The 13,674-nt window shown below is 45.6% G+C and overlaps 1 protein-coding gene across 4 annotated transcripts in view; it reads right to left on the reverse strand.

The window, feature by feature from the left end:
• Positions 1-12,193, reverse strand: part of TTYH3 (tweety family member 3) — a 78,582-nt gene extending 66,389 nt beyond the window's left edge. For 2 of the 4 annotated variants that reach the window (XR_009746933.1, XM_061473524.1), the window contains exon 1: positions 11,902-12,191. Coding sequence is in view for 3 of the 4 variants with exons in the window: in XM_061473524.1 (XP_061329508.1) it covers positions 11,902-12,024 (123 nt within the window). In the remaining variant the exon portion in view is untranslated. Of the gene's footprint in view, positions 1-11,901 lie in introns of all 4 variants that reach the window. The other 2 variants (XM_061473527.1, XM_061473526.1) reach the window with 2 other exon arrangements.
• Between the last annotated feature and the right edge of the window lie 1,481 nt (positions 12,194-13,674).

Consider the following 13,674-nt stretch of genomic DNA (forward strand, 5'->3'; position numbering starts at 1 on the left):
AGGAGGCAAGTTCACAGCTTGTCCCTTCCTCCTTCTCCCATAACCTCCACATCACCCAAAGCAAAAGCTAAGCTGCGCTAATAAAAACAGCAGAGCTAGCATCAACTGTCCAACCTTGTTATTTACACCTCAGCAGAACGCTCCCAGCATCTACTATCACTCACACAGCTTCTCCAAGAGCCGCCTGCTAACACACAGGCATTGGAAGCAAGTCCTAAAGTACCATTTGTCTACATGGAGAATTTTGTCAGCAGCACTGGGCATGTTTTATAAGCAAGACCTTTAATGTACCACTTATTATTAAAGTGCTTAAAATGCAGAAGAGATTGGGTTTGAAGAGAATTTAACTTGCAGTAGGTCAAGGCAAACACAGCTCAAAAAACCTTTGAGCTTTGAGACAATCCCCGCAGTGATCAAGAGGTTCAACTGTTAGAGCACTTCAACCTGCCCCAGAACATGGTCTCCAAGACAAGGATCTTCACTTGGTTGCACTGATGAGAATGAAAGGCTATTTTAACCTTGTAATTTTGTTGCTCCCACTAATTTGTCTACTCAGGCTGATTCAACATCTGTTGTCTAAATGCATATATTTATACATGTCTTGGATATATACATATATGAGGAATGGCCAGTGATCCAGTGGCCTCAGAGACCAAGGATGCACTATGCTCGATGCACTACCCAGTCTCATAAGCCAACAATAACTCAGACTGCATGGGGAGAGGACGAGAAGGGCAAACAGAAGAAATCAGTCACATTCTGAAATAACTAAAAAACAGACAGGAAGCATTGTACAGTGCTTTTAAAATAGCACTTTCATCTGAAGTAAAGGCTTCTGTTTAGCTACAGTAGTGTCAAGCAAATCATTCCATCTTCACTGGATGTGCTATCTGTGATTTCCACTAAACCCAGACAGAAAAAGACCCAAAACACAGCTGATCCATTTTTTCCTGCCACCTACTACAACTGAAGCAATTTCCCTCTTAAGGGAGCATGAACATTAATACTTGCCATTGACTAGAAGTACTTCTAGTCTTGTGCAACAGCTAGCACTTACTCAAGTCTGAGGCGTTCAAACCTTAAGGGGAAAAAAAGCAAACCTATCTGCCAGACATGTTTTCAGGGTCTACCACTGCATTCATAGTGACTGTAGCTACAAGTGGAGTTGCAATAAGGTAGAAATAACAAGTCCTTCCCTGAAGTCCTCTCAGCCTTCCCTGTAGTTCTCCTCCTGAAAACAAATTAAAAAACACAGGGCACAAGTATTTCAAAGTTACCAGAAGTAGAGCAAACTTCTCTCAGAAGACCCTGGACATCTGCTGCCAGCGGTCACCCACAGAGATTAGTTCTGAAAATTACCTTCCTTCATATTTCAGAACCAAGAAGAGATCACAAAATAATGGAAGTTCACCGTTTACTTTTTCCCCTCAGAAGACTCAAGAAAAGCACCTGGTACTTTTTGTTGTCAAACACTGAGCCATTCCCTACCAAAACAGCAAAGCCAGCACTGTTTGCAAAGCCTGTAACTAACTGCTCCTTTACACTCTTATTCCTAAAGAGAAACTCCTTCAGGTGCTAAAGTTTGCTAAAGATGCCTGTGTAATTTCTCATTAGATTCTCCTTCCTCTTTTCTTTCCTTGCAATATTACACTCCCCAAGGAAAAATATACCTATAAGCAGGACAAGTCCACCCTTTCCTCTTAGTTAACACCAGGAGGCAAGATTCAGCCAGCGGTCAGCTGCTACACACTCTCAACTTCTTCCTTCATTTCTCTGCCCTTCCATGTTCCTCACCAAACACCAAACCGAGGAAGAGCTCCCCACATCTGCATTTGCCAAAACCCCATGGTTTCTGCTATCGATGCAGCACAGCTTATTACAGCTGCTAACTGTTCCTAGGCACTGATAATTATAAGCCCATGGCTGGGTGTCTAATTAAAGGAGGAATGAATTAATGAGTTTTACCAAAGGCTTTTGAGTCACCATTATAATTCTCACCCTTAATCAGCAGCAGGACACTCAAAGGACAGCGTGAGCAGGATCAAGAGCGGAGAAGGGGGGAAATAAACCACCCCCCAGCTGATGCTTCCCCGATCACGTTCCTCGCCAACATGTCACTGTCATTCAGACCCGGACAGCCAGATCAAACCCAGCAGGAAAACGCCTGGGCCATTTGGACAGCTGAATACAAAAACGCTTCCTGAAGCCGCCACAAAGCACACACCAGCCTGTGAATGCCGAGCAGCAGCGAGATGCCAGGCGAGAGGCTCTGCAGAGCGCTGACTCCACTGCTTTCATTCATCCCCAGCCCCAGCCCCCACCCAGAGCCAACAATTACAGTTCAGTCTCAGGCTCCCAAGGAGGCAGAAATTGAAAACACGTTTTCATTGAAGCACAGCTTGAATTTCATGAATTCCATTACTCTCAGCTTTCTCAGCATTTCCTGGAGTGAATACTGTAAAACAAGGGAGAAAAGGGGTAGCGGGAGCTGTATGCAAGGTGGGAATCATTTGCCACCCCTCTGACCATGCCAGTCCATGAAGGGACTACAGAGGCACTTGCAGCAAGGAAGCAACATGAAGAGCTATTCCTAAGCAGAAGAAAGGAAGTATCTGCTAAACCTAAGTTTAGGAAGGAAGGAAGCAAAGCAAACTGCCAGAGGCCTCAGAACAGTAACATCATCCGTTACAAGGAGTGCTTAAATGGCAACGCTACAGGCACAGCCCGCGTGCAAAGCACTACAACTTCAGCAACGCAACAGAAAACGTCTCTTTAGTAGGCTGCAGAAAAGTAATGCAGCAAGTATCAAACCCACCAGTTTACCTGCTACGGGAACTTGAGCACAATGTTAAACTGCAAGAAAGTGCACGAAATACAGTGGGGTCATACTCTGCCCACCACATTATTCAAAACCCTTCTATTCAGCACTATAGCAATCATCATCAGAGAAAACAGGTACCACCAAACAACGGGTCACTTTCCACATGTACAGCTGTAACCCAGTCAACCTGGGGATTATTCAAGTTTGCTAATTAACACCCTATGGAGAACTTTGATGCCATCAGCAATACTCTCAAGGGTTCCTTCACCAACACCCTTTTCTTTCTCCTCTCCCCCCCCCCACCAGCTTGGGCCTTATCTTAGGGAGCATTACATCATCTGCTGCACCAAGACCTCCTTGTAATAGACACCATTATGCAACTGAAGTGCCTCCATTTGGATTTTGGTGTTATTTTGGATTTCAGTGTTGAATAGAAGGCTTGTTTAAATTCCCTGCATGAACAGCAGCATTTCATAGCCTGAAAAGGGTGTCCATGCACAGACACCAACACTGCCATAACAACGCATCTGAATGTGTGGTACATTTGTGAAACATTCATTCCCCACATTCCCATTTCCCCTTGTCCAGGAATAAGTCTGGCATTGTTAGGACTGATTAGCAATATCTTTCATCCTTAATTTCACACTACAAAGGACTTTCACGCATATGCACATGTGGCACCATTCGGAGACGTATCAGCCAGAAAAAGCATTTAGCAGTGACAGAGGAAATCATAATCCAAGGGTACAGCTCCAGTTTAACTGAGGGCAAAGGGGAGTGTCAGCTCTTTCCCCTGGCTGGTTTCAATGCTGCTTTTACTATTGACCAAAAAAAAAATGCTCGTTTGTTAAAAGAGGGACTTAGAAGTCTGGCACACATCACATCTGCTGAAGCAAGCAACCTGATAACCATGTGAAAGCACACATTATGGTGTTACCCTCATATTCAAGTGCCTAGGGAAGGGAATTTGTACAAGTATCGTGACTGAGTTATACCAACTGCTGTGTCCATGTATTGCACACTAACCTACTCCACCAACCCCCCGCCCCCAGAGAATACCCTTGCAGCTTTAAGCAAAAATGACTACTTTGCAAGAACATGCACATTTGTGGCTTACTAAACCCTAAAGCTGAAAATTATAAGATCAGACACAAAACCTACAAGTGGCTCATTACCCAGAAATCTAAAAAAACCCAAAACAATGCAAGAATAAGTCTGAAACAAAGCCTCTGCAGCATGAAAGTGAACTTCCTAAGTTCACCTGAGGAGAAAATGAGGAAGAGCGAGCATCAGCCTGGCACTGCCTCACAGTGACTATTCACTAGATACCTGCAGACCTTTTCATTATGCAGGAAAAGTCATTTCTTATCTGGGGATAAACCCAACGAATCCATAGCTTTTCACCACTGCAATACAAGCAACCGCCTCGGCCACTCCTTGAAGTGGAAGGAAAGAGAAGGATTTCTAACAGTGATGGCTTTTTTCTTTTGGACTGTCATCTGAGTGCATTCCCAGCACTACAAATCTTTCATGAACTTGATCCTCCTTGATTTTAGCTTGCCTGCCATCCTCATCATCATCTTAAACAAAGAACTGGTAGGATGACATGCCCAGAAACTACAGCCAGCCTTGCTGAAAGAAGAGCACGTTCACTGGGGTTTGGTTTTGTTATTAGAATTCTTAAGAGGCAACTCTCCAGCAGACATCTCTATGTCATTGAGTCTTACCCATGTCTTAAAAGTGAGAATTAAAGTTCACTACAGAAGGTAACCCCGTTGTACTCTGAAGTTACTCGTCTCGCCTGAACCTTAGAGCAAGAATTCCCAGATATCATGTCCCTTTCCCCAGCTATGGGAATTACATTCAGTTGAAAACAAGCCAAGTTCTCCTACCCACTCAAGGGGAATGGGAAATCTCAACGTAACTGGTAGAAAGTTTACTACTAAAACAGAAGCAAGAGGAAAACTGACAGCTGCAAACAACATGCTGACTCCCCTCCATCTCAAGAAAATTAAGAGCAAGCACCATCTTACTCAGCGCTTGCTTGCTGCCACCAAAGTGTATTCACCCGACATCAAAGAACCTAAAAGAATGGCTTCAAAAGCATTAATCACCACTGCTTAGTCTTCAGCGTACTGATCCTTACAGGTACAGAAGTGTCCCCACAAAGGAGTCACACAGACCTCACCAGGCAAGCTCTGCCACACCACAGTCTTGCCACATCAACACAAATAGCATGAACCATCAGTTCTGCTCTTCACCCTTTCCATCAGCAATTGTGCTGGTGGGAGTAAGCAGTGAGGGTGAAGAGGTGTAAAATCAGCCAAATCCTAGAAGAAAAAGGAGGAAAAAACAGGAGAGAGGGAGAGAAAAAAATAGAGAAATGCCAAGGGACTGCTTGTCCCTCCAACTGATAATCTTGAAGACACGTATGACAAGAAACCTGATGTGACAAAGGGCCACAACTTTTGTCTATCTCATTTTCAATAGATAGATTTTTGTTTACAGGTTCAAAATGTACCTATCCCCAAAACACAAGTAAAAGATAGAGACTTCTGGCACAGCCCCTTAATCCACATTCAAAGCTTTGGGATTAAGTCAGAGGAAAGCACCTGACTTCCCACCCTTAATCTCCAGAGTCATGCCTAATGGGATGTGTTCTTCTGGGTGTGAATTTCTCACTTTCCCTAATAATGAAAAATAAGGACCACTGAAAATCCACACTGACACCTGCTTGAAGCACTGCTTGTTTTATTGGATAACCATTGAAACAAAGGCTTTTTGTTAACCTGAAGAGTGTGGATTTTCCTCTGCTGACAAAAGGCATTAAGAATTGAGAGGAATTGAAAAACAAAAAGGGAAGAGGCAGCTAAGACTGAACCGATTTTGATTAGTCCTTTCTTCAGGATGCAAGCGACCAGGCTTCGCAGCTGGACACCAAGATAAGCTTACAAAGTAGCCGTTTCATTTTGGTGGCAAATGGGTGGTTAGAGACCCCCATCTGTATTTTCAGTTCCTGTTTAGAGTCTTGTTTTTCCAAAGCAAATGCAAAATGTAAGGTTCTTAAATGTCAGCTCCTTCAAACTGAGAATCACTTGCGTGCATACAGGTAACTATAATATATAGGCAGCACTCGGAGGTGGATGCTTTACCCAAGATTTAATTCACAAGCACTTAAATGCAGACCAGAAGACATAAGCTGGTACACTTGCGTAGAAAAAAAGATAAAAATAGAGGATTTTCAAGAGGACAAATGTCATCTTGGTGCAGAAGCATCAAGGTGTCAGTGGATGGTCCCCACCTGACCAGACTAATGCTTTTTAACTCTAGTTCTACTCTTCCAACTAAGACCAGCATGATAGCTTCAGAGCACCACATGCTGCACAGAGGTCTCATAAGAGTGGGAAGCTCACCAGGCCTGGCAAAAGCATCTTCTCTGCACAGGATTAATACTTGCAGGAGTCTACCCAGATGAAGCAAGCATGGTTTACATCTCTGCACATTTGCTTGCATTGCTTTCCCTCCGCCCTTCAAGTTTCACATTTCTCCAAGTCACTTTTTACCCCTCTCTACTTACTCTGGTCTGCTAAAACCATACATTCAGAACAGTTGTTGACTAGAGTAAGGTAATCTACAGTCAGGGCTTCCAGAAACTGTCAGTCCTCAGGAGACCATCTGAAAACGTAGCAGCACAGCATGGGTCAGCAAAAAAAAAAAAGTAAAGCTACAGACAGAAAGCTGGCAAAGGCTGACTTTTTTTCCTGTCTGTGTACCATATGTTGCTGCATGATTGGATGTATGGTCAGCAGAAACCATTGTTGTGTAACTTTGGTAAAAATCAGCCATCAAAAAAGGTCTTGATTCTGTATTTTTGGTTATTCATTATGCTACAGTTGCCGAGTAAAGGCAGAATAAAGGAGTCAGCCTAAAGCAGCAATTTGCTGATAAGAGATATTACTGCATGGTTACTCATGCAACTGGGATTGATGACTAAAGGGAAGAGGGGATTTACCATCATTTCTTAGAAACCTAAGAACAACTTCAATTTCATTAGAAATCATTGGATTCTACTAACCAGTGTCACCTAACCTTTTTGGAAATATGAGCAAACTAGTGCAATAGCAGGATCAGATCTTGGAAATGGCCCATCTATTCTTGAAAGAAAGAAACCTTCAGTCTAACCCCTTTAAGAAAGGCACATTACCCTTTGACTCTGAGCCAACTAGACAAAAACACGTCATCCAACTTGACTAATACACATGTTTCTAATTTACAGAAAGACTCTCGGTTTCAGAATCGAAATAAGATGCCAGTACAGTAGAGGAAGTTCTAACACAATCTCTATAACCCAAGTTTTTTGGCAGTTTAGGCTCCATCACATTTCTCCAGCCAAGGAATACTTCCAAAGATGACATTAGTTGTTATGTGTAAGGAAACAGTCTCACAAAGCCAGAGAGTACCTGACACAATTAATTCCTTGCTGAATCTTTGGCTACAGGTTCAAATACACATGCCTTGGATTAGAGTCTGCAAGCCACAAAAAAGGGAAGCATCGTTGGGTTTACCCAGTACCTTTCACTGCTGGATCCACCCTGAACACAGTAGCAGAAAAAGAACACAAAAGCACTAACAGATGTATGATAGGAAACTCCTGGGTGACAACACTAAAAAGACCAAGGGCTAAAGCATACGCCTGTTCTTACCAATCCTTCTTTTAGCATGGTTCTGCATCTTAATTGGTATGAATCAATCATCCAATCTTTTTTCCCAAAGCACATACAGTTGCCATTACACCTACTACCCATGCATTTGCAGTTCTGACTCTCACAGAAAAAGCACGAGAGTGGTATAAGGCAAGAGTTTCAAAAATGCTGGAGAATTTTGCTGTATTCCAGCCTGATTCACACATAAGCCATGCATTTACACAGATTCAGGTCAACATTGCCATCTCCCAGCTATTAAGGAAAAGCACAAATTCAAGTCAATGTGCTCTGCAGCTTAGCTTTTACAGCCTCTTTTCTTCACTGTCATATGCTTCTTGGCACACTGGGACTTAAGAGCTACAATAAAGTGTTGCAGGCTCCTTTTCTGTCACTACCAAAGACACCCTGTCTCAAGCACGTAACCCATTACCTGTTGTTGTGCTGTATTAAAAAGCTATTCAGCTTTTCTACTTCTTTGCAGCCTGTAACCTCCATGCTATCTCAAGGCACTTAACCAACACTACCCTGAGAAATAAAGTGAATTCAATGCCATGCAACTGAGTCACAAGTAGAAGTACTTCGATTACTAAAGAGATTAAACTAATGACAGCTGCTGTCTCAGGACCATCTTACTGGTGTGATTAACTGAACTGCAAAGGAAGTGGACAGTAGTGGCAAGATCACCATCATTTGTTCAGCAGCAAAAGGCACAGAGACCAGAACTGGCATTAGCATGGTGCTGTCAGAAGGAACACAAGCTTTGCTCCATTTTTACATTCCCTTCACTCCAGAGTTTGTGACTCACTACACAATCAAAAGGCTTTGCAGAGCACTGCAGTATGACTCAGATGAGAGTACAGCCAGAACAAAACTGTTCATATCAAGATATCTTCAACCCCAGTGATCCATGGGAGGGTTAGGAAACAAACTGGTCTGATAAGATCCTCTATGGGGATGATTCTATGGGGATGACTCCATGGAGCAAGTCCTGCAAGCAGCACATAAAGACAACTCTGACAGGACTCAGAAACATGCCAAACCCCCTGGAGAAAAAGGATCACAACCGCATTCTACACTGAAGCTCAGCTCCATTACCCCAGAAAAGGAAAGAACTAGTTATACTGCTGTCCACAGCTTGTCATGATGGAAGCATCTGAAGGACACACATACATTTTTAAAGAATCCAGTCCAGAGGGGAAAGGATCTCTACACTTGCACACATTGTTCTAACCCAGTGCAACATGATACGCGGTGGGAGAAGATAAGAAGTAATACTAATGAGAGAGCATTGTAGAGACTGATTCAGGTGACAGAGGTACACAGCCAAAACCTGCAGCTGCATTGATCTCAGCCCTTGGCAGCAACATTGCCCTAAGTATTTCTCAAGCTCTCAGACAAAAGGAGGAAGCCCCTGTAGGTTGGTACACAATAGACACAGCTGCCTTGAGACAGGCCGGTGCACAGTGGGTGTCCCTCCTGCTCTGAGAAAAGGGACTACATGCGACAAAACGGAATAACTAGTCATTAGATCTACATCATCTAGATAACCCCCATCATCCAGAGTCCCAAAAGACATAACAAAGACCTAGACTTCAAAGACCAGTAGTACACACTTATCTGTGAGCTACATGTGCTCCAGAGAGGGCTCAGGGGACAATAACCTGTCTGCTGCTTCAGTGGAATAGCAGCTTGTGCATTACAGTAATCCTTGCTAGGTAGAGGTGGAAAGCCTGTTAAATGAGCAGCCTCCTCACCTGCAAGAAACACGTGGCACGGCAACAAGTGCCATGACAACATTCAAATCCAAGCCACTGTGTTTCACTTTTGGTTGAAGAGAGATGCTCAGCTGATGCACAAGTTCAAAGCCTATCATCAAAACAAGAGTACAAAGAAAAAGGTAGGTCTTTACCAAGAGGTTACTAAAGAAAACAGGTTTAGAAGGAAAACAATGTTTTCCCTTGGTCAGGCGTTGGGAAATCTTTTCTAGACGAGCAGTGGAAAATCAGAATGGGTACATTACTTATTTCCTTATAAAAAGTCAGAATGAGAACAGACACTGAGCCTTGCCATATGCTTATTTATGACAAGAGCCCAGCTACCCGATGACTTGAAGTCATGGAAACTTAAAGGTATTTTCAGTTTAGCAAAGGTAATCTTTCCTTACCAGGAACACAGAGCTAGGACACTCTGCCCTTTCCCATCCCCATGAACTCCCAGCTAGCATCCCCCAACCTCTCCAGCCACTGGAGACCTCAAGTGCAGCATGCAGTTTAACAGCCTATACTTAAGAACAGGGGTATCAACCACTAATGGAATAGAAAACAAAAACACCCACACATTTTGTGCCAATTTTCTTACAAATAGAATAAAGAAGAAAAATATTCAGAATTTAAATTAAAAAATTGACAATCTCACCTGCTTAATATAAAAGGTTCCTAAAGAAAAGGGAAAACTATACCAGCACAGGCTACAAACAGAGAAATCCATAACAAAGCTAACAGAAAATGCTCAAACCCAAAAGGCCTTCAGAAAAATTTAAAGCATGAGAGAGCCTTTAGCATTAGAGTTCCCACTCCAGGATTAAGTTTCCTTGTTTCACTGCATTAGAATTAATCTACATGGCTATGAACTCTGGAGTCAACTTGCAGAGCCACAGCAGCTTCGTTATGCAACCAGCGACACTGATCACCCAGGCTGTGTTACTGGAGCCTGCTTGCTATCCTTCACCAACCCCCAAACCAGCAAAGCTGCTGCTGCTGCTCCTCAAATCGTTTTCTTGACAACAGATGCTTCTGTAATCTAGACATTCAGGTTTGGATTTGATAAGATGTTTTCTTGTGAGCTGATGGTTAAGACTTAAAGGGCCATTTACTGCTGTGCAAGAAGTCCTTAATATCATCAAGGGAGGGGAGGCAGCTACACAGGAGAAGAGCAGCAGAAGGCTTTAAGTCAGAATATGATTACTGTAGAAAAATTATCTGACAAATGAACACAGCCCCAGACTGTTGCAAGGAATGCTTTTAAGCAATTTAAGCAAAACCAATACATCTGCTGTCTATTCAAAGGTCAATGAGTGCTTGTTTCATGATAACACACTCCCAAGAACATCCTTCCATGAACTCTTTAACTTTTGATCTTCAGCATCTCATATCCCTTGTTGTAACGGCAGCTACCCTCTGAGGTCAGGGCAATGCAGTTAAGCTGCCGTGCAGCATTACATCTGTGTGTGGCCATCTTGAACTCTGCTAAGCCAAAGGAACTAAAACAAATTAACAAATTGAAGCCCCAAACACAAAAGTTAGGTCAAAAGTCTGCTTTGTTTACTGGTTTAAGGATGTTTCTCTGTATCTACCCATTGCTCTTTAAATTAACCTCTCACATTTTGCCCTAGCTTCAGCCCACAGATCTGTTCCTCTGTTTAAAACAAAAAGGCAAACCATACTGCTTTCTAAAGTATTTCTAATACCTTATACTCCTAGGATAAACGGGAACTGTTTAGATGCTCCAGCCTTTCTGCCTGTGTGCGTGTCAGCTTGCGGTGTATATAGGACACTGCGAGTATGTTCAGAAAAGCAAAATGGTGTTTTCAAAACCAGAGACCGTGGCAAAACAAGGCAGCAGAGCCACTGCAGCTCTGTTCCAAGATGACAGCAGAGAACACAGATGTTAGAGCACACAGATTCACTCCACAATCATTTTAATTACATGCCTAGCCAACCAAGCACAGCCTAAGCAGCATTAATGGAAAAAAGGCAGCGCACGAGTATTCTGAGCGCATCTTCCTGTGCACTTGATGCTAACGCCGCTCTCTCTCGTGCATTAAGTCATCTGTTTTCCAGCAGGCAGGCAGTCGGTTTTGGAACGCGCTGCTGGCCTCTCCGCAGGTCGTGGCAGCGCGGGGCTGGCTGAAGAGCGGTCACTGCAGCTGCATGGGGCAGAGCGGCTATCCTCAGCGATGATGGGTTATGATCCAGCCAGCGGGATGTGGCCGGGAGAGTGGCTTCGCCTGGACACCATGGCTTGGCAGCAGCGCAGAAACCCGGAGGGGGCACTTGGCCAGGGCTGCCCCCCGCTTCCCCTTCCAGGGGATCCTTTCACCACCTCCCAAGAACAACTTGGGTTTCCAGCACGCTGGAAGCTGCGCGGGGCTCCTGCCCACCCCGCTGCGGGGTCACAGCTTCCTGCCCCCGGCCCAGGCCAGCAAGACCCTGACCCCCAGCCCAGCGGGGAGGCAGCCGCCCCGTGAGGTGGCCGCGCACCACACGGAACAGTGCGGGCCGGCACCCACCCGGGCACCCCGAACCCCCTCCACAGCCCAGCGGGCCGAGTCCCCTGCCCTGCACAGCGAACACCCCCCCATCCCGTATGGGGACCTACCTGCTGGTACTCGGCGTCGTGCGGTCGGAAGTCGGCGGAGGTGAGCTCCCAGCGCAGGCTGAGGTGCGGCAGGCGGTGCAGCAGGCTCACCCACCAGGGCGGCGAGTAGCTGACGCCCGCCATGCCCGCCGCGCCTGGCCTCGCCTCACCTCACCCCGACCCGCCGGCCATGGAGCGCCGCTGCCCGCCTGGCTCCCTCCTCACCGGCGGCCCCTCATGGCCGGCACCCCCCGCCTCCTGCCTGCCTCCTCCCTCCCGCCGCGCCGCTCGCTCCCTCTTTGTTCGCGGAGAGGCTCCACCGCCTCCGCGCCCAGCACCGCCCGCCCGCTCCCATTGGCGCCGCCGGGGCTCGCCCCGCCCACCCTCCGCGGCCCCGGGCCCACGGCTCAGGTGGCCTTGGGAGCAGCCGCGGCGGGTTCGGGCCCTGGCGCGCCGGGGTCGCCACCGGGACTCGTGCCGTAACATGGCGCCTTGGCGCATGGGGGTGAGTTGCAGAGGCCCCCACGGCATCAAACCTACAGCAGCATCAAAGGACGTCCCCTTCGCTCAGACCAGCACCTTCCCCTCCAAAATAACCCCAAAATGGATCCAGTCACTTAGAATCACAGAATCATCTGTGTTGGGAAAAACCTTTGAGATCATCCACTGCATCCATTACCCCAGCACTGCCAAGGCCACCACTAACCCATGCCACTAAAGGCCTTGTCTACTCGGTGTCTGAACGCTTGCAGGGACAATGATTCCACCTGGGCAGTCTGTTCCAATCCCTCTCAGTGAAGACATTGTCCCTTGTATCCAGTCTAAACCTCCCCTGGCGCAGGCTGATTCCACTTATCACTGGTTACTTGGGAGAAGAGACCGACCCCACCTCACTACAACCTCCTTTCAAGTAGTTGTGTAGAGTGATGAGGTCCCCCCTGAGCCTTCTCTTCTCCAGACTAATCCCCCCTAGGTCCCTCAGCTGTTCCCCATCACACTTGTGCTCCAGGCCCTGCACCAGCTCCACTGCCCTTCTCTGGCCCTGCTCCAGCACCTCAGTATCTCTCCTGTAGTGATGGGCCCAGGCTTGGCACCTTGATGCCCTTGGTGCTGTTCCTGGCGCATTCTATCCTCATCCCAGATTTTGGGAACACCTCATATATGCTTAAGATCAGCAGCAAATACAACTTGCTTTGCTCCCAATCTCTCATTGTTTTTATATTTGCCAGAAAAGGGCTGCAAGGAAGAAAGTTTGAATGCTTATGGCTCTCTATCCTTTCTGGTATAAATTCTTCCAGAACTACTTCACTTACCAAGAAGTCATCACAATCTGCAATAAAGTTCAGCTTTAGAGACTTCATAGCTAGACAGTGACTGTGATGTATGAGTATGCATACTATTGCATTTACCAGAGTAGCTTCATCTTACACCCTTCCTTGGGTCTTAGAAGCACTTCTTCAGAAGCACAAAGCATTTAGTTTTGGGGTTTTTTTGCTTTAGTGATTCTTTATCCTTGGGTAGAACTTTACAACTACTTTCTCTGGGTTAGACTGGGCATACCGCTAATGACTACTGTAGCAAAGCCCAGGCAAAACAGGATGCTGCAGCACTTTTTTTCTGAGCGCTAGCACTAGGCATAACTAAAATCACTTAAAACTCTAATGTCTTCATAAGCAAGTACTTTCTACTCCTTCATAAAGTAGAATAGCCTCTGAATATGGAATAAAATAAAGTTGCTTAAATGCATTTTCCTTCACTGAAGGGTAACCTTTGCATTCACAATCCCTGCAAATC

Source organism: Pezoporus flaviventris, unplaced genomic scaffold (genome assembly GCF_033815535.1).
Source record: "Pezoporus flaviventris isolate CSIRO_AGI_PZ_B2104156 unplaced genomic scaffold, CSIRO_AGI_Pfla_v1 ptg000078l, whole genome shotgun sequence".
Classification (NCBI taxonomy): domain Eukaryota; kingdom Metazoa; phylum Chordata; class Aves; order Psittaciformes; family Psittacidae; genus Pezoporus; species Pezoporus flaviventris.